Raw genomic sequence first — 20,787 nt, forward strand, 5'->3', positions numbered from 1 at the left:
TTATTTTATTTATGAAGCCCATGCATTCACTAGATGCGCCTTTATGCATGCTGGAACCTTGAGCCTTTTAAGCAGTGACGCCGGAAGGCGGACGAATCTGCCGACGCGTCTGTCGACACTACTGCCTACAGTGAACTAGAATATTCTAGTTCACTATACTCCTGCCGACGCGTCTGTCGACACGGCTGCCGACGCGTCTGCTAACGACAGTATGAGGCATTAAAGGCTTTCGCCTTAAAATGACGATAAACACCAATGTTTGTCTCTTTATAAAGGGTGGACATTACAGATCAGATAATATGATGATTATGATGCGTTGGCTAAAAACTAAGCAGTTCGTTGTCTCAGACGAGGTGGTTGAGGAGGATAAATGATAAACATTATTCGTCTGCCTGTGGATCCGCGTCGTGGTCCTTGCCTTGCAAGGCACCGATATTTGGTTTAAGTGATCCCTCACACCACTCCTAAGCTCTCGCTCGCAAAAAAAAATATTAAAGGCGCAGTTGACTAAGTAATGAAAGGTCATAATAGATGGTGTGCGGCTTATACATGAGCAGAAACTGTGATAGAGAACTATTAATAGTGGTTTTGCGAGAACGTCATGCATGCAAAACTTATATATTACTACCAACATTCCCGTTTGTCACAGCGCTATATTCGAGTCATATCCGTCGTGACTGTCATGTTCTTCGTGCAAGTATATGTGTGCACAATCGGGCGTGAGATGTTGAAAGCAGGCACATTCCAATTATGTAGGTCGTCGCGACTTGTGTATGTCTGTCTCTCTCTCTCTCTCTTTCTCCCTGTGTGTGTTTGTGTGTACGCATGCGTTAATGTCATTGCGGCACATGCTGCTACGAATGCAATTTTTCTACCACTTTAATCTCAGCACAAAGCGTCAACAACACCTACACAGAATGAAGATCCAGACACGTTCGATTAAGTTATATTTAATTGTTTATCTGGTTTTCCTCCTTTTTTATTTTTTTGTTAGTCGGGAGGGTGCGTGTTATTCAGTTGATAAAACTGCGGCCTGAAATTAAGGCTCAGCTTACGGTTGCGTAGTAGACCATGACTGTTGACCCGTTGAGACTCATGAGCACTTGCACACTTGCACGTAATATAACACGAACTGTGCACATATACTGTTTCCTCTGGAATAATAGGAGGGAATTCTTTTTCTGTGAACAACACGACAAACCGCACAGTATGAACGAATCTTCCTGTCTGAAGCAGACGACATAATGTCGCGGAAAGCATGAAAAACCAAACAAGCCGAAGCCATCCATAGCCTCAGACAGTTCTGTAGACCTCGTGGTTTGCTCGGTCGGCGTGCGTCGTTTTTTGGAGCTTTTGACTGTGCACATTTGTAAAAATGGAAAAGCCACAGTTTGCCTATGTGGTTTACGAAGATGGAGGTAAAGCTGTAGTTAGTGTTTCGTGCATAAAAAACTACAGCCCACAGTCCGTCAAGGAATTGGCGAAAAATAAGCAGGTTTATTGGTGCGCCAATAAAACAACCAAAGACGACGAGGGCTACTACGTTGGGCACATCGAAGAACTGGCCGGTAAGTTTTATGTCTGCAGTTGTATGCGTTTGGCGCATAATTTTAATGCGCAGTGCTTTTTTTTTTGTTAACCCATGGTGATAAAGAGCTATTTACAACAGGCCGCTGCATGTGCTCCAAGTGGGCTGCGTTGTTGAGCATGTGCCATCAACCCGCTTTAAACGTTCCTGTCAGAAAAGCCCCGTCGTGCTTGCCCAGTATTCAAGTTGCCCAAGTTGCGATTGATTACATGCCGAAATCCCAGCACCTCGAGGGCCCACTGCCCTTCTTTGTTTTCCTTTCTTTTTGTTTTTTCTTTGTGATGTTGCATGCATGCATATCTTGTAGTGCTCCTGTACAGGGCGTTGCACGTAACATAGATATGTGAAAAAGATATTCTTTGGCATCATGTTGGAGCACTGTCAGCGTCGCCCTAGAAGTGCATCAGCACCTCTGTCTGTAAGAGGGTGCACCTCCATCTGATAGGTATGTCATTGTAAGCCGAGTCGTCACTTGAAAGTCAAGAAAGGGAAAGCGGTGAAGTGACATTGTTATTGTTCAATGCAGCCTCTGTATATTTTTTGTTTATCATTGGGAGCTCATTGAAGTGAGCGTTGGTTGTTCCTTCTATTTATTTGTTACCCAGCGCGCTGGTCAGTAGGTAGTGTGCTACAGTAATGCGAGAGTGCAGTGGCGGGGTATTTTTAATTTTAAGGCGTATCCTTTTGATGCTGTAAAAAAAGTGGTGCAGGAAGTATGTTGCTACAACAAACTGAATAGGCTGTTTGTGGCCTCCATTCGCATTTTTGTTTTCTGCTTGGTCTCAAACTGAATATTGAAATTACAAGTACTCAAAGCTGTGCAACGTAGTCGCAAACAATAAGTCCTTTGTTTCACTCCTTTATGGTGTTGCACTTCTTTTAAAGCTTTGGCTGAAGTTATGTGAAACATTGCTTGTGTACTATCCGGGACAGAAATCTCCAGGACTTGTGTGAGCAGTTGATACCTACCGTATTTACTCGCATAATGCTCGCACTCGCATAATGCTCGCACCCCCCACATTGCCTATCGAAAATTGGAATTTTTTTTTTCCTCGCATAATCATCGCATCCCCAACATCACTCGACAGAACTAAGGAAAAGTGCATGCAGAATGGATGGCCGAAGGCCAACACGCTCTTACGCCGGGTGGCAAGATAAAGAGGCCATCTGTGGAGCTGCTGTGCAGCTGGGTAGCAGATGCATGGAGCATGATTGGCGCTGACGTGGTCGTGAAGAGTTTCAAGAAAACTGGCATTTCCAACGCCCTGGACACGACAGAAGACCACTTGGTGTGGGACGAAGATGAAGAGGGTGAAGCTGAGGAAGCCGACGAAGCAGCGACCAGCGATAGCGATGGCAATGTCGACGTGGACTCCGCGGACTCTGAGTGATGGTGATGTTGCGGGCGGCCAGCCTTCGCAAATAAAGTGTTTCTGCAGCTAGTGTTTGTCGTCTCTGTGGTTTTATTACAAACGTAAGTCCTGCTTGCAATTGAAGTTTTGGTTAAATTTACAATAGCTGGCTTGAGAACCCCGGTTCACAGCCTATTTACATTTGCTTTCAGCACTCCAAAGCATTGTTCAAAAATTTTCCCCGCGTAATTATCGCACCCCCTAACTTCGCACCGATTTTCTGCGAAAAAAAGTGCGAGGATTATGCGAGTAAATACGGTATGTTAGCCAGTGTGATGGTGGAAGTTTGACTCACATACTTTAAAGTGCGGCAGTCAGATGACATGATTGTTTTTATACATACCACTTATGCATGCTTTTGAGGCATCCTAGAGACTTTCGACATCAATATTACATATGCATTTTTTTATAAACAGCGATGAATGCAGTAGTGCACTTGTGTTTGTGCTTGGTGTGTGTATTCACCAGCCTTTATGCCCTTGGTGTTCTAATGACATTCCTTATAGCAGCTCACTGCTTGCATGAACAGATTTTACTGCAATGTGCAACGTTGGGAAAATCCCTATGTGAAATACATCACCCTGGTTTCAGTGACAAAACAGGAACTGGCCCGAAGGCTGCAAAAGAGACGCATTCGGTGGCCCGACAGTGTCTTTGATGGACCAGTGTGCGGAACGTCTGAAAAGGTAAGTTTGCGGTGAGGCTAGTTTCAAATTTAAATAGTGAAATCGCGTAGTGGTTATAAGCAAGTGCATAAATGACAGCTTTCGGCTTGTGGTCCAATTATACAAGTGGGCATACCTGACAAAGCTATTGTCACAAATGCGGGATAGTCAACATTCTGCAAACAAGTTAAGCAAGAACCTCATGGCATGTACCCCTGTCATTCATCAAATTTAACGTGATATCCAACTAATTACATCTAGCACAGCACAAGAACAGAGAAGGATAGTCCGTCGCGGTGGCTCAGTGGTTATGGTGCTCGGCTACTGACTCGAAGGACGCGGGTTCGATCCTGGCCGCGGCGGTTGAATTTCTTTGGAGGAGAAATTCGAGGCCCGTGTACTGTGCGGTGTCAGTGCACGTTAAAGAACCCCAGGTGGTCGAAATTTCTAGAGCCCTCCACTACGGCATCTCTCATAGCCTTAGTCGCTTTGGGACGTTAAACCCCATCAATCAGTCACCAGAGAGGGACAAAACGAGGGTGCACACTACCATATTGTGTGAGACAGGCACACTGTGATGTGTTCCGTTTTTGGTTTGTGCTTGTGTCTTGTGCTGCTATTTCTTTTCTTTGGTGAACACCAATCATAACTAGTTCACGCATTCGCTTCCACAGATGATGTCTGCTCAGATCTGATCTTTTTGTAGTTTAACAGAAAATGTTAGTGGCATTTGCTGATCATATATTGCCACACAACACCTACTAGTGCATTATTCAAAAAGTCACTACTCTGCGCAATTGCCTGCATTTCATTTCAATGCTTGTCCTCAACGCCATACAGTTAGGGTGTTTGCTTCCCCTTAGCATGAAGAATTTGGTTGGTTTGTAAGCAAACGCGTGTTTTCATTGGTAGAAAGAGCTGTGTTAACGCAGTACTTTACTTTTTGGCGTTGCTGACCTCTTACCTTTTTATAATTTGACAGTCCCTGGGATTGTGTCACAGACTTTCATGTGCTTCTGCATGTTTGATATCTTGGTAGCGTTTTCCTATAATTTCCTTCAGATTCACTATAGCATGATTTTTAAGGTGTATTTTGGAAAGGTTTGATGTTTTCATTGAATAATTTATTGCTGTGCATGCATTAGAAGCATGGTAGTAAGTTTGGGAAGTGCTGTTTGGTGAAAATTATGTCAAGTTTGTCATGTGACAGGGGAGACAGCACCTCTTGTCTTATTCCAATAACCCTGCCCAGAGACCCACATATGCCTGCCTGCTGTAGTCACTGCCTGAACCTGATAACAGTGCATTGCCAAAAATTTTATCTTGGGAATAATTTCAGCCAGTTAAAGTTCCCAAGGTGGTCGAAGTTATTCCCAAGACCGCCACTGCAGCACCTCTTTCTTCCTTTCTTCCTTTCTTTTTTTTCTTTATGCCTTCCCTTAGGCTGCAGTTTGGGTGTCCACCGAGATAAGTGAGATTACTGCATCATTTGCTTTCTTTAAAAACCAATTTTTTACCTAGATCTGAAGACAAATTTTAGGTAATACAGTTGGCACAGTTTTTAATAATAATTTCAGCAGTTAACGAAAATGTGCAACCTGATCTGCAATCTTAAACAACTGTAGTCGGATACAACTCAAGAACTAAGCGGCTTTTCCGTGCCAAAGGATCCCCTTCCAGCCAGCGGTGCTGGCTGATTCTCATGAACCTGCTAATGTGACAGTGCAGGGAGCAGTGCACGAAGTGGCAGTCTGCTGCTCCCTGCACTGTCACACTAGCAGGTTCATGAGAATCAGCCAGCACCGCTGGCTGGAAGGGGATCCTTTGGCACGGAAAAGCCGCTTAGTTCTTGAGTTTTATAGGTGTTAATTTTAATGTGGCATTTTTGTCTTCATTTGTCATGAATTTCAGCGGGAGCTGAGCCAAAAAGAAAGGAATACCCGCAAGAAAATCGCAAAAAGAAAAAGGCTCAGGGAAATTGCTGTCGAGAGCAATTCATCTGAAGAGGAATGCGGAGAAACCCTTTCTCCAAAAGGAAAAATCGTAAAGAAACTTCAGAATGAAGTTCTTGTGTTAAAAAAAAAGCTTGCACAGGAGCGCCACAGAAACGACAACCTTCAACAGGAAGTCATTAAAGGAATGGGTAAGACATTAACACATAGTGTTGCACCACCTGCATGTGTCATTGTTTTGCATCCTTAATGGTAAATTATGTACACAAGTGTTTCCAAAAGGGAAGGGGGCGGCACCAACAGCACATTTCAGTGCCTGCCTTGTGGGAGAAACAGAAGAAAATGCAACAATATTTGTTCCTCCCTCCTCCACATGCCTATAAGGGGACGCTGATGTCTCCTCACCTATTTGTGCGTGCCTATTGTCTGTAATGTTACTTTCCAGGAGGGGACATGTAGGAAATGTGGGATTTGATCCCCAGTGCCCCCAGGTATCTACCAGTGATACATTCGATGCTAGCTCTCCCTGGCCTGGTATTCGATGTGCTTTGGGTGATATGCTGGGGAAATAAATCTTTGACCCTGCATTTGGTAGCTGAAAACACCATGTCTTGGCACTCTTTGGCCACAGATGCCCTTGCAGTACAAAAACTCATCATCAATACTTTCTGGGAGAGGAACTGTAAGCTGTATTGGTAACGCAGTGTGGTGCATTACTGGTTTTTGCTAATGTAGTTAATCTAAATCAGTTGCATCCATAACTCAGTAAGCTGTACAGGTATTAAAAACATGAGCAGCGCTGCTGCATTTCGTGTTTTTGGTTATGGGTAGAGGTTGGACTTATATCAAAATGATTTTTTGCAATTCACTTTTAACCAAAAAACGTTAGTATTCTTGACATGTATGCTGCAGCTTGCTGGCCATTGAGTAGAAGTTACACTCAAAGGAGAAAATAAAAAGGTATTAAAACCAAGGGCATGGTGGGGTGGTGTTGCTATTGGGTGCAGTTGTGCATTTTTGGGCATTGTTTCGCTGCCTTACATGCCTCTACAAATCAGGAGGCTCCTCTCTTCGCCAAACGTCTAGGCTAGTGCTGTTCAGTGCCATAGCATATAAAGGCTGTTGCTTGGTTAAGTGGGCTTGTCCACGCCATGTTTGAGGGTCTTGAGCAAGCTTCATGAAAAAGTACCATTTTCTGTCTACCTCAATGGTTCAACAGCAGTTTCATCACTGCAGTCAACACTTGGACCATGTGATTTGTCACCCTCTTTGTCAGCTGAGAGCAATGGCCTAAGGATAACATGAGAGCCCAGTTTGCCACTTTTCTAGTGACAGCCCAGTTTGTGTTTGTCTGATGGTTCTGTCATTTGACTTTTGCTGGTATTTTAAATGGAGATCTCTGCGACAAGCACAGCTGTATGTACGATGATATGTGCGTTAATTGCAGGTAAATTTATGCCAGTGCTGAAAAAATGGTTAAAATATACTGTGACTTTATCCCTGGGGAAAAAAAAGTTCCTGCAAATAAAAACTATATTTGCTGAAAAAAAAATAAGAATTGCGCACTGAAGTAAGCATTGCAAAAGTCTGGTCAATTAAAAAAAAATAAAAACAAAGTCCAACCTCTATCTAGTTGTAAGACTATTTGTCAAGTGGATCTGTAGCTGTGTTGAGAACTTGATTATATGTAGTAAACAGTGTGTAGAGTTGTGTTTTGCAGTGACCTCTCTGAGAAAATAAAGAAAGCCAAATGCATGGTTGTACACGTTAACCCTAGGGAAGGCGAGAGCAGTATTGTAGGTCATTAGGAGAGAGTAAATTGAGATTAATATAAGGTCATAAAAAAATGCGCTCTTCATTGTTTGCTGCACTACCCATCCTCTTGTAGATCTTTGGGAATTGAATCACAATAGTTGCATTACCATGCCCCTTTAGGTGTTCAAGCTTATATCAATTTTTTTTTCATGTTTTCAGTTTTGTGGAGAGATCTGGATTTAAAAATTGCTTGATTGCTTTCTAGCTCCAAACGTCTTTTTCATTGTAGGTAACCTATATAAAGTAAAGTAGGCTACTGTTCAATGGAAAAAAGAATGTGCTGCCATCTCGCTTCCTAAGTTATGCACCACGAAGTATAAGCTACCGGCACAAGGCAGTGTCTTCCACAAGTACGCTGCTCTTGCACTCACTAGCCAGCCGGACAAGCCTGGAAGCTGTTGCCTAGCATGCATAGCTTCCTCTCCGCTGTAAGCGACTTGTGCCACAAAATATATATGATGCGTACAGGTCTGACTTGAGTCCCATGCAGTGCATAATATTTGCTTGCAAGTGTCAGTTGCTTATTGGCATCACATCCACAGCGGCTGTGTTTCGATAGATATGCTTTAAAGAACCCTTCATGGCTTAATTAATTTGGAACCCTACACAGCAGTGTCTCTCATAGCCCATATGCAGTTTTGGGGTGCTAGCAAGCTGTGACCAAGTAATCATTTGACATCCTTTTGTCTTTGCTGTGCAGAAAGCATCCGGCAGGATATGAGCACATTCCGTAGGATGTGCAGATGCTCTCAAGAACAGCGAGAGGTATGGGCATTCCTGAACAGTGGGGCCAAGATGCATATGCCTAATTACCTCCTCCTACTCTATTTTTGTAGGGAGCAGCGCCAGAAGATGCTGTCAAGCGCAGGCTGTTTGGGATAGACCAAGCTACAAGTGGCACGTTGGTGCTTAGGGCTGTTGAGCCGAATAAACCCATCTCAGATCTTGAATTAGTCACTGAAACTAGTGAGATGGGTATGTGTGAGAATGAGAATTGGTCTGGCCGAACCGAGGCTACTTTGACAGAAGGGCAGTGCCTGCAGACAGCCGTGGCTGAGTCACCACTGTTACAGGCAGATGAGGTAGGTCTTACATTGTTATTTGAAGCTATATAGCCACCTTTTGTATGAGAATATGTTTCTGAGGTAGAAGAAAGTATTATATTGCTTTTGTTTCGCAGCCACTAACCAAAATGTCAAGCTGTTTCTTTACCAGATGTCACAATTCAATTAATGCCAACTCTCTCCAAATGTCCAAGAGGCCTCAGATTTTCGAACCAACTTTCTCATTTACAGACGTCACAGTACCTCTCTTGATTGCGCCGAACCTTTACTCAGAAATAAGTTTTGTTCACAACTCTAGTTGCTAGTTTGCCCAGTACAAGCAGGAGCCAAGTGACAACACACTACAGCAGCTAGCAAATTTTTTGGAGTTGAAACAATGGGCTAGCACTGATTGATTGCGGTAATGGTCTATAAACACTGTTGGAGCATGCTGAAGCAGGCATGTCTTGGATTTGCTGGGCTTGTGCTGCCGTAAAAAGGTTTTTGGTGCTAACTGATGAAGCATTTTCTCAAGCTTTTGTATTGTTTGCTCATGTTGTTCATACTGTTTACTTAGGGGAGGTAGTTATCTCATACATGAACCACAAAAGTGAAATAACTAGAATAAGACTAGGGTGGAATGCATTTGGCAGGTACTTTTAGAATATGAATTACAGTTTTCATGTATCCCTCAAGAGAAAAGTACATAACAGTTGTATCTTACCAGTACTCACCTTTGGGGCAGAAACATGGAGCTAACGAAAAGGATTCAGCTTGAATTCAGCACAACGCAGTGAGCTCGTCATCAGCATGACTACGCCCACTGCAGGGCAAAGGCCTCTCCCATGTCTCTCCAATTAACCCTGTCCTTTGTCAGTTGCGGCCATCGTATCCCCTCAAGCTTCCAATCTCATCTGGCCACCTAACTTTCTGCTGCCCTCTGCTAGTATTGCCTTCTCCTGGAATTTATTCCTTTACCCTTAAGGACCAGCGGTTATCTTGCCCTCCCATAACATACACAGCGGAATCCCATTTCTTAATTTTGACTAGGATGTCATTAACCCGTCACTCCCTCACCTGCCCTGCCCTCTTCCGGTCTCTTAGCGTTACACCTAGAAATTTTTTTTCCATAACTTGCTGTGTTGCCCTTAATCTAAGCTGAACCCTTTTCGTTAGCCTCCGTGTTGCTGCCCCATAGGTGATTACCGTTAAGATACAGCTGTTGTATACTTTTCTCATGAGGGATATTGGTAAACTGCCATTCATGATCTGAGAGAACCTGCCATATGCGCTCCACCCCATTCTTAACCTTAGAGTTATTTCCCTCTCGTAAGCCGCTGCGGTGGCTCAGTGGTTATGGCGTTCGGCTGCTGACCTGAAAGACACAGGTTTGAATCCGGCCGTGGCGATCGCATTTCTATGGAGGCGCAATGCTAGAGCCCCGGGTGCTGTGCGATGTCAGTGCACGTTAAAGAACTCCAGGTGGTCAAAATTTCCGGAGCCCTCCACTACGGCGTCTCTCATAGCCTGAGTCGCTTTGGGACATCAAACCCTTACCATTTCCCAAACCCAAACCAAAACCATTTCTTTTTTATGATCCGGATCAGAGAGCTATGGAAAGAAAAAAGATAGTTGTAACGGTAGGAGACAAGAACAGAGTGGGTCAGGGAACAAATGAAGTTAAAGACATCTAAGTCGAAATCGGGAAATGTGCATGCACAGGGCATGTAAATGCAAAGGAAAGATACGTAACCGGTGGCTACTAAGCTAACTGACTGGATTCCGAGAGAAGGGAAGCATTGCAGGGGGCAGCAGAACGTTAGGTGGGTAGATAAAATTAAGTTGCTTGTACAAAATCGCCATAGCCAGCACAGGAGTAGATTAATTCGAGAGATATGGGAGAGGCCTTTGCCTTGCAGTGGGTGTAGTTGGCTGCTGCTGATGATGATTATTATTTTCATTCCATTCCAGAATGGGAAACTGTCAGTGGACACGCCTCAAAGCCGCCTGGATGTAGACCCTGCCTTCGGCATAGATACCGTTCAGGTGTGAATTGAGTTTGTTTAGAGAATTTCTCATTGCGTTTATGATTTTACTGTTAACAGCTATTTCCCAGCTTGGAGGGATTGAGACACCAACTTTTGAGGCTATACAAAGCTTATGGCCAAGTTTGGATGTGAGCAGTGCTCAAAATATATTTTAATTCACCTCCAAAGAGTCCATAAATGCCCTTCACATAATCAGTCAGCTTGCTCCAGCTCGTCAAAATGCCTGATGGTGCCGCAGCAGTAGCAATCCTGTGGCCCTCTTCATTTTGTGTTGCACACTTGAGGAATGATGTGTGGGCCATTGTGCACCATGGCACAATACAATAAAATGGTTGTGTGTGCGTGGCTGACTTGTTGCAGAAACAGTTCATATTTAGAACTTAATTCACAACGATGAGAGAAGCCAACAGCCACAGAAACCAAGGGACACAGGGAATTTTTTATTTATTTATTTATTTATTTTGTGCTGTTGTTCGATATAGAATATTACTGAATATGTTATCACTTAAAGCTAATTGATTAGGAAAGCAGAAGAAAAAACAACCACATGCCGCCGGTGGGATCCGAACCCACGACCTCCGAATTACGCGTCCGGGGCTCTACCACTGAGCTACGGCGACAGCTGTCAAACCTTCCGCTTTCGGGGGTATTTATGTTTACAAATAACCTAACCTTGGGAGTGTTCACCAGTGCCATCCACGTTCTTAAGCGGCGGACGTAGCACGTCCTGAGTTACCGCTGATGTGACGTAGGACGTCATCGAACGGCGAGGGTGGAACCTTTGTGAGAACCCTCTTATGCTTCCTAAGGCATCAAAGCTGCCAGAACCGAGGCTCTCGTTAGGCAATTAATCAGACAAGGAAAGGGGAATGAGGGGCTCGTTATAAATATGAGAGAAGCCAACAGCCACAGAAACCAAGGGACACAGGGAATTTTTTATTTATTTATTTATTTTGATGACAATGAGTGGTACCATTACTATCTCGGCGCAGCCTTCCGGCTAGATGAATAGGAACAGCATGTGACTTTCTTTTTTGTTTTAGCTTTCTCACTTGATTAATGTAGCACCGATCCTGGCTAGCCTTAGCATGTCATGTTGAAATTAGCCGAGCGACATGCCTGCAGATGAGAAAGAGCATCCGATTGGCTGCCTCGATCCAAGATGCTCTCCGTAGATGGCACTGCAGTGCACGTTTGCCTTGCTCCGCTGCTTTCTGTGTGAAGCGCACACTTATGCTCCTGATAGTACATCTGTATGACTGCAGTGACATTTAATCCATGTTATACTATTTTTCTTGCTGAAGGCACTGCAACCTGCAGAAATGGCATCCTGCAGTGCCACTACCAACCAGGTGTCCAATGTGTGCGTCAATCAGGTATGAATTGAGATAGCAGTTCGCCACTATATTTCGTAAAATTTCATGATTTTTACCTTATTCTTCAACTAAGCTCCACGTACGTGTGATTACCATTACATATAGATGGTGTTGCTTTTTCAGTTTACATAGGGATATTATGGTGTTTAAAAAGCTTTTAGGGTAGTGTTGTATTTTCATGTTTTTTAACATTGCAGAACTCTCATTTGACACATTTTCTGAGTTATGCGTGTTATGTGTTGTTTGCGAACAGAGTTAATGGGGAACAAAAGGAAGCACACTAGAGTTGGCGAAGCCGCTTGCAATATCTGAGCGCCTCTCTTCATTCGGGTCATGCATATCTGTACTGAAAGTTCAGTGATGTTTAGTGCTGTACAAAGTGCGTTCTCCATGCCATCCACCATTGTGTACAGTAAAACCTCGTTAATGGAGATGCAAAATAGAAAAATCTCCAATCAAATTCGAATGTTGACTTAAGTCCCCCGCCAAAAAATTGCCAAAAACAGTTTGCATTGTAATAAGTATATCGGATGAAAAATGCGCTGCGGTTTTGTGCATTTCAAGTGAGGAGTGTCTAACACTGTGGGCTGAAATGGCCATTAATCGGAGCGCGTTGTGGTTTAGTGTACAAGAATGTATTAAGCTTTTAGTTTATTTTAAAATTATTTGCTTAAAATGTATTTGCTTTGTCCCCCCACCCCCTTATGTAATGCCTCAACAGAGGCCTTTAAGGGTAAAATAAATGATGATGATAAAACAGCCACCGTGCTGGCTCAATAGTTATGGTGCTCAGCTGCTGACTCAAAAGACGCAGGATCGATATACCTGGGGTCGGCTTGTACATTGAAGAATGCAGTCTAGATAAATTTTTTAGCTTGGCAAACAAGGAAGCTCTTGCTTTGTAACATCAAACTCAAGGTGCTTATGGAGTATTGATGTACGCAAGACAATGTTTTCTGTTTTGGGCCAAGAGTTTATTGATAGTAGTTGGATAATCATGCCTAGGTCAAGGGCCGCACCAGTCTGCAATTAGTATCTCAATCCAAAAAAAGCGAATCCTGGTAAAGTATTCTTTTTACAAAGATTTTACAGTGCACTTGGAAAAAAAAATGTTTTCCCTTCCAGTATTCTCCTGGAATGAGTGTAATGGCCATTGAATATTTTTTAGGTAGTTAACAGTGACACATGGTGAAATGTACCGATGTTTCATTCCTTTAATATCCTGTAGGGAATAAAAAATTGGTAGTTTTTATGCCTGTTTTAGGCACTGATGGTATACCTAGCTATCACATCTTTTTGCCAGTTTCTCGCATTGCATGGTAAATAATTACTTAGGCCTTGCATATTTTCCATGTTTTGAATTGCGTCCTTAAAGGGTAGCCTTGTGTTTTATGCTGCATTCTTTTTGCAGCTTTTTGCAAATGTATAGCATCTTGAGTGGTACCAAATTACTAAAACTTCAAGTATTATTTCGTGAGCATATATGCTATAATTATCCCTCATGTGTCTGAGGTCTTGGTGTCTTAAAGTGTAAATGATATTTGGGAACTTAATGTTGCTAAGGAAGAACACTGCTAGGGGTACAAACGGCATTTACTTTTATGCGTGCTTCTGCTATTTGTGTTCTAATGTCTAGATGACATGGGAACACCCGTAGGGTGTACATGGTGTACTACAGGGGTGCTTTCATAAAGTTTCAAACTGCAGCTTCATCATGCAGATGCAAAATTTCTGATTTGGAAGTATCATTTCTGTCATCTAATCTCTTGATTCAGGTGAAACATGTCGGCATTGGGGAGTTACTGCACATAGCGCTCTTTTCTTTGGCCATGCAGGTACTTATTGGGCCTGGTGTCCAGATCCCGTCTGACAAGTGGCAGCACCTCATGGACCAACCGAAGGATAGCCTCTTTGTGCGGGAAGCAGCGAAGGCAATTTGGGGCATCCAGAACCTGTACAACAGGAGCGTCACTGGAGCCCCTTGCCGCCGCTACCTGCATAAAGAGGGCGGCCCTGAGACCACCGAAAAGAAGGCACTGACACCAATGAAGCTCGATGCTCTGAAAAGTGCGTGCTTTTCTGTCATAATTAAGCTTAGTTTTCTTGAATTAGACTTGCAGGTGGATGTGCAAACTGTGGGTATGGCAAAAGGGTTGAATTGTATTGTGCCCATATTGCATGACCTGAAATTGAGTAGTGCACTGTGATGTTTGTGCGCACTGCTCAGGCTGCTGCGTTTGTGTGGTTTGTGAGTTGCAAGCACAGTAGCTTTGTATGCAAGGCAAACCTGGTTGGTGGATAAGCTTTATTGCTGACATGGCAAACATGAATCATAATGTGGTTTTGGGTTAGTGCAAAGTATCGGCAGCATGTTCAAATTGCTCAACTGAACTGCATGTAGCTCGTTTGGAGTATGCTCCAGTGATACGGCAACATGGTGTGTCAGAAGGCACAGCACCTGTGGTGTGCACAACACCACTCATATGTTTTCAACCAGGGGTCATGTGCTAGAGTGGTTGGCTCTCAGGTTCACTGACTAGGAGTGGCTACCTTGTAGCGATGTGTGCCAGTGATAGCTGTTTCACCAAGTCAACCACTTGAAAATGTGCCTCCAGATCTGTATAGCAGATTAGTTTTCACATGCTCTCCAGTGGGCACTACAGTGGACTCCCTCTAAACAAAACTCGATGGGGACAAGGAAAACTGTTTCATTTATTGGCAGTTTCATTTAAGGGTTGTGACCCCCCCAAAAAAGCTGTGCAAGGTAGTTTGCTTTAGGTTGGTATGCCACCGCTTCACCAAATAGTCATTCATCATGGTTAGGCTGCACATGTGCTCTGAGCAACCCTCTTGCTGGAAGTACTGCTGGAGTAGTTCTACTGCCTGGCTTGCCTCATTAGTTGACACTAGGGAGGTTGATGGTTGGCTGACAGAGGTGCGCAATTAAATTAGCCTGAAAGCATTTTAGGTGTAAATTGTTCTTTCCAAGCATTGAACGTGCTTTTAGAGTTGGAGATATTGCCCCAAAACTACTTTTTGTCTCTCCTTTTATTTTATTTTTTTCAGGTGCTTTTGAACAACATCTTGGGAATCACCCAAGTGACATCCCTAGCACGAAGAGACGTGCCAGTGTGAACAGGCACCTGGCTGATATGCTGAAGGTATTGAAACGGTGAAAAAGTAAAGCTTTTTTTTCTCATCTTCACTTCATATTGGCTCCTGTGTTTCCTGCACATTCGTTTTCAAAACCAAAAGTGCGAGATTATGGTTTTGAAAATGCAACACATTTAAAAAACAAGCATTTCATAAGCAAATGACATTGACATTGTTCATAGTACAAGTCACAATGTGTGCAACAGTGTAATTATGCAATATGTTTTAATAATTGTGCACCAGTTGCTTTTCTTGATTAAATGCATTTCTCTATTATTTTTGCATGGAAAGCACAGAGAAGTGACTCTTGCTATGAGGGATGCCATATAGTGAAGGGCTCCAGAAATTTCGGCCACCTGGGGTTCTGTAACATTTTGATATATTGCATGATGGGTCTCCACAACTTTGCCTTCATCAAAACGCGACCACTGCAGCTGGGATCGAACCCGCATCCTTCAAGTAAGCTGGCGAGTGCCATAACTACTGCGGCACCATGGCGGCTTATTCCGTATCATTTCTGCATCATACGGTTCAGCAGAGAATTCCGTACAGTCCGTATAATACGAAGTCGTAAGGATTCCGTATCATATAAGGCTCTCCATATAATGCGGAAGTCCATATTATTTCCGTATGATATGGAATTCCGTATTCCAATAAGTGCGTATATATGGAAATCCGTATTGTATGGAGTCCATATATGCGGTTTTTTCCAGTAGGGTGGGCATATTCAGGCTGATGATGATGATTATGTGTCAAGAGTTGTTCATCTATGTAAACTGCTCATGATGGCTCACATTGCTAAACAACTGTTGATGAGAATATGCAATTTATCAAAAACCCATTCACTCCTCTGGACATATGAACAAAGATTGATATTTTTGTTCAGCACCTCAGATTGCTGAATGTGCACTATTATCTAGGATTGTAAACAATGTTGCACTGCATTCGCCTTGGAATTTATTGTCAACTTACAAGCTTGCATAGCTCCATATTATCTCGCCTAACTTAATTTTCAATGGCTCTTATTTATACAAATAATTTGTAAACCGGCATCGCTTTCCAAAATGAAATACCTCATTTTGGTCTGCATCGACTCGAATGGCGCGCGGCACAAGCATTCCAAACAATGACGCGTTTGCTTTGAGGTGGGCAGGGTTTACGTGTAGCCAGACTTGTTTAGAGCGCTAGAGCTTTTGCCAGCGGGGGAACTGGCGGAAAAGAATAAAGCCTGCAGGAGCGATTTCCACACACCACAGCTCGGCACACGCTGTTGTAGCTACGCAAATAATGGCCAAGCACAGTGCTCGTAGTGAAGCTAGTACATTACGATTTCACACAATTTGTCCAGTATGTGAACTATAAGCAAAAACGAGTCGCTCACTGGACACTTTTTCGCCACCGCAGCTATCGCCACTTAATTCAGCCATCACGGGCGAAACAAACGGGTGCTTTCCTTATAGTGGCATATAATTCCCATTTACTTTGATAGCAGCGAAAAATTTTGCCAACTTACGGTCTGCAGTCCATCGTGTCCCTCAGAAACATCATCTGTGTGTAGTAGGGCCACACGATTGCGCTGCCGTCTACATTGTCAGCTCCGGCGGCGCTTTTCTTGGTGTCTTGTTCCGCCGTAAATAATCGGTGGAACTCATCGCGCAAATTTTTCCACCGCTTGTGTACCATTTTTACGGCCTCTGCGATAAAAACATGAGAACATACACTTCAGTTTTTTCGTTCAGGCGCGCGACATGAACACCGAAAGAAAAGGTTTGGCATCCTACCTTCGCGCGGGCATCCCGGAAAAAGTCCCGCGGCCACTTCTCTCCACGTGGTCGCCGCTTCCTGCTTGTTTTTGTGCAGAGCGTGGCCCGCGAGCCATAGCGGCCGCCGTGGTTCGAGGGTGGCGATGAGCAACTCGTTGCTTAGTTGATTGATTTGGCCGCCAGTGACCGACGAAGTTTCCATTGAGGTGGAGGTCCGCCATTTCTCAAAACATGCTTGGAGGACCCGCTCCGGAAGACGCAGAGGCAAAACGTCCACTGATTGGCTGACGCATGCGCGCCAGATATAGCACGCGCGCCAAATATCTGGCACTGTCGGATGTGAGCGTCGTGGACGCGCTCGACGGCGGCCGACGCGTCGCGCATGCGCAGACTTCCTCCGGCCGGCGCGTGGGCCCCCCAGCGCGCAAGACGCGCGCCGAAAAGCGTCGATGGAGTTGGGGCTTTAGGTCGACGTGCTTGCTGACTACGGCCCTCCAGTCAAGAACCTTGGTCGTAAGAGTTGTGTTGTTTAGTGTCCTGTAAGCGTCTAAAAGGGCCAAAGCTTCAGGATTTGTCTTAATATTCGCTTTAACTCCACGGGTTGTAGACACTGCAGAAGTTTACTCGTGAGCTCTGGGGAATGTTCCGTCTGATCTCTCGGGAACGAACAGCTGTGACGGAATAACTGCTTTGCGAGTCGCGCATCTTAGGTAACGGTCCTGCGGAGCACTGATGTCGTCGCTGCTCACACTGACCACTTGGCAGAGTGCTCGAGAAAATTCACGCAGTGCGACCTCCAGCGACCCCGCAGAAAGGAACAAAAGCTTGCGTGAATTGGTTGCGACCAAGTTATTAAATTTGTTCCTTATGGGCGTAGGTACGGAATGCCACGAGGAGGGTAAAAAGACTACTCTTTGACGACGTTGAATTAGCATCAGTTATTCGGGTGACATGCCGCAGAACCGCAGTGGTTTTCTGACCACGAAACCGTGGAATTCACACTCTATTTGATCATCTGAAGCAGCCACAAATTTTAACGGGATGGGAAACGCTTTGGTGCTATTGTAGAGAAGTCTCGCCTCAGGCGGGTTGTACATCAGGACTGCACGAGCACCAGACGATTGGGACGCGGTCATAACGCTCAGAGTGCAGTACTGCATTTGCACTGCGTACGCTAAGTGAATGCAGTACTTCAGTAATGTTTCAAAGAATTTGAAACACCACAAATTTTCGTTCTTCACGTGCATTGTTCAACTATCCTTGTCATGAGTGTACCGTGAAGATATCGTATACTCGCCAAACGATTGCTAACTGATTACAAGACGCAGCCTTCTGCTTCTGCAAATTATCCTTAATGTGCTGTTTCCATTGCATAGTTTATAGGCGGCAGCTTGCTATGACGACATAATTTTTGCTTTTGTAGCAGTTTGACAGTTTGTTCCGTTTCTTTGGTTAATTTTTTTTCAGGCCCTTGGATGCATGACAATGGCTGAAGAAATTTGATCTCAATAATGAATTTCACGCGGAGACAACTTCAAACGGGGTCATATCTAAATCTAAACACACTAAGTAAAATTCACCCCACACTTTACGCACCCAATTCGACGTGGTGCCATGAAAAACCTACATTGTATCACATAACATGAGCATGTCAAAAAGTCGACGTTATACCAAACCCTAGTGCGGAGCAATGGAGGGTCTGCTCTCCAGCGACTGCCGCGATGACCAGATCGGTTTGATACGGCAATCTCAGCTGACGGCAGCATTCAGTGGAGCCCTGGAATAGGGAAACCGACCGTTGCGGATGGTCTCATCTGACGGCATAAAAGCACTTACGCTAGAGCTAAATACAGCTATCCTATCCTATCCTACCTCAAAAACTGCTTAGATGGATACTGAAAGAGCCTCTTTTTAAGTTCGAGCCTTGTACTCTTCCAAGGAACGGCTCCTCTCAATAACTTTTCGCTGGTGCAGTGGAAACTGTTGTTCCACCAAACATCCTTTGGTTGAAAGCTATTGTTTATTCTGTCTTTGTCCCCTTAGAGATCGTTATTATCGCTCAAGGATTTTCAAGAGAGCTAATGCAGGTCTCGGGGCAGTGCAAGTGTTCAGAAGAGCAGCGAAAAAAAAATTATTGTGCATCTTTAACTTGTCTTATAACCTAATCTATGTTGTAGGCTCACAGTGGCAGCGGTATTCCGTTAAAGGGTGACAGCTGGACAAAATTAGCAGCGCTTCACCGCTGTGAACTTTTCTAACTCAGTTTGTAATCAGAATCGAAGTTTATGAAACGCTCCAGGTTGTTTTCACTATTTCGTTGAGTTCCCCTTCAATGCTCACTACCGCGCCAGCTGCGAAAGCTTTAAGCTTGAAGGAAACGGGAGCTAGCTGCCGAAATTTATCGGCATAACATTGCGCCTACCGAACACTCGGAAGAGCCAACTCACGAGCGTGCACCGAAGAAACGTAGCGTTTGCGCGTAGCGCCTTGCATTAACACTTGGCGATAGACACCTGTGTCACGTTCAGACCCCGAACGGAACGGGCGCACTGCATGCGTCACCACTGACGACGTACGACTGCCCTATTTCCAGTTCGCGCCTTCAAAGCTGGGGCTCTTGTCGGAAAACCCCAGCTGTAGCAGGGTGGCGCCATCTAGAGAACAATACGAGAACCTAAAACTTTCGCTCTGGCCAGTAATGAGGTCGCTCTCCACGACGCTGTACACCAACTCCCGAAATGTAACGTTAGACGGCAGGCTTTCAGAAAAAGTATTGACTAATTTCACGACTCTGAGGGAGTGGCTCAATCGAAGCTAATTAATGATTTCTAGAAGAGATAGTGAAATCTTTGCTGTACGTTCTAGGTCTGGCTCACTCTATCAAGTGGGTGTGTTCAGGCCGTAGCTCGCTGCAGTGGGATTGTTATGCAACACGAGTATGTTTTGGGCCATGACGATTCGTAATCGTTTTTTGCGGCGTAGAGAGAGCGGAACGACGCCGTTGCCCTAGGAATAGGCGTCGCAGCGGTAGTAATTTGCGTAGTAGGCACTGTAGTTAAAAATATTTGCGAGAACAGGACCAACTGAAATACGAAGGCGGGTTCCCAACTTTCTACGTTTGAGAGTAGGTTTTGTTGCATGTCACATGACCTTGGAAGTGTTCATCAGCGTCACCTCCGTCGACGTGGGGGCGCGGATGGTATTTTGATGGTGACTTCAGGGAAGGACGACTTCGAGCCGGCAGTCTCGCTGCCTCGGGATTTTGTGTGTCAACCTACCCACCGGACACATCTACTATGCGTTGGACATACTATGCACATTTACTTTAGATTCGGTGCAGTCGACATGCCACCCACATGCCTCACATTTTTTATGAAATGAATTGTACTTTCTAAAGAATACTATTTACCAATTCGCTCTTCCCGTGAAAATAATTTAGTATGAGTCGCGCCGCCTACATTGACGTGCTTAATTAACCAGAGACGATACTTATGATTGTTTTCTCGGACCATAATTCAGTCGTCACTGACTCTAGTTCAGAGTTGGGCTCAGGGCTAGCTATCTATAATCTGTGAGCTCTCAAACATGTGTGCTGAACAGTGGATTTATTGATGGGTCTCGGCGACCAACCCAGGCAGCCAGAGGCAGCAGCTTCAGCACGCGACTCGAACTCTAGGCTTCAGGGATGACGACGAAGCACGGCAGTGCGATGGCGTCTTCATCTTTCACTTACAATGGCCCCGACGGGAAGGAGTAGCCATCCTGGCGACTCACGGCGAAGAGGCGAGCAGAGAGTTCTAGTGCCGCTTAAAGCGGCTAACGTGGAAAACCACGCGAGCACGGCGGCGGTGGTCTAAGAGAGGAGTAACTGACTCAATGAGGTAGTTTGCGGGAGACATGCGTTGGACTACTCTGTTAGGACCACGGTGCTTGGTGGAAAATTAGCTGGTGGCAGGAACCCAAAGCCAAACG

At 44.6% G+C, this 20,787-nt stretch overlaps 1 protein-coding gene across 1 annotated transcript; it reads left to right on the forward strand.

Moving 5' to 3' along the window:
- The first annotated feature begins 957 nt into the window (after nucleotides 1-957).
- On the forward strand, nucleotides 958-15,148 carry LOC149343387 (uncharacterized). The gene is made up of 9 exons (XM_089545893.1): nucleotides 958-1,568; nucleotides 3,592-3,686; nucleotides 5,577-5,808; nucleotides 8,133-8,197; nucleotides 8,269-8,514; nucleotides 10,447-10,521; nucleotides 11,828-11,899; nucleotides 13,735-13,966; nucleotides 14,966-15,148. Exons 1-9 carry the CDS (start codon nucleotides 1,376-1,378, stop codon nucleotides 15,073-15,075), a joined length of 1,320 nt encoding a protein of 439 aa, XP_089402019.1. The 5' UTR covers nucleotides 958-1,375; the 3' UTR covers nucleotides 15,076-15,148.
- Nucleotides 15,149-20,787: the final 5,639 nt, after the last annotated feature.

The sequence above is a fragment of the Amblyomma mixtum genome, chromosome 5 (assembly GCF_055824585.1).
Source record: "Amblyomma mixtum isolate Tamu chromosome 5, ASM5582458v1, whole genome shotgun sequence".
Lineage (NCBI taxonomy): Eukaryota > Metazoa > Arthropoda > Arachnida > Ixodida > Ixodidae > Amblyomma > Amblyomma mixtum.

What these genes read in the sequence shown, in the direction of transcription:
- LOC149343387 (XM_089545893.1), top strand. Translation starts at nt 1,376, where the DNA reads ATGGAAAAGCCACAGTTTGCCTATGTGGTTTACGAAGATGGAGGTAAA. An exon ending in GCTCTCAAGAACAGCGAGAG is followed by an intron (nt 8,198 to 8,268) that starts GTATGGGCATTC and finishes CTATTTTTGTAG; the next exon opens with GGAGCAGCGCCAGAAGATGC. An exon ending in GAAGCTCGATGCTCTGAAAA is followed by an intron (nt 13,967 to 14,965) that starts GTGCGTGCTTTT and finishes TATTTTTTTCAG; the next exon opens with GTGCTTTTGAACAACATCTT.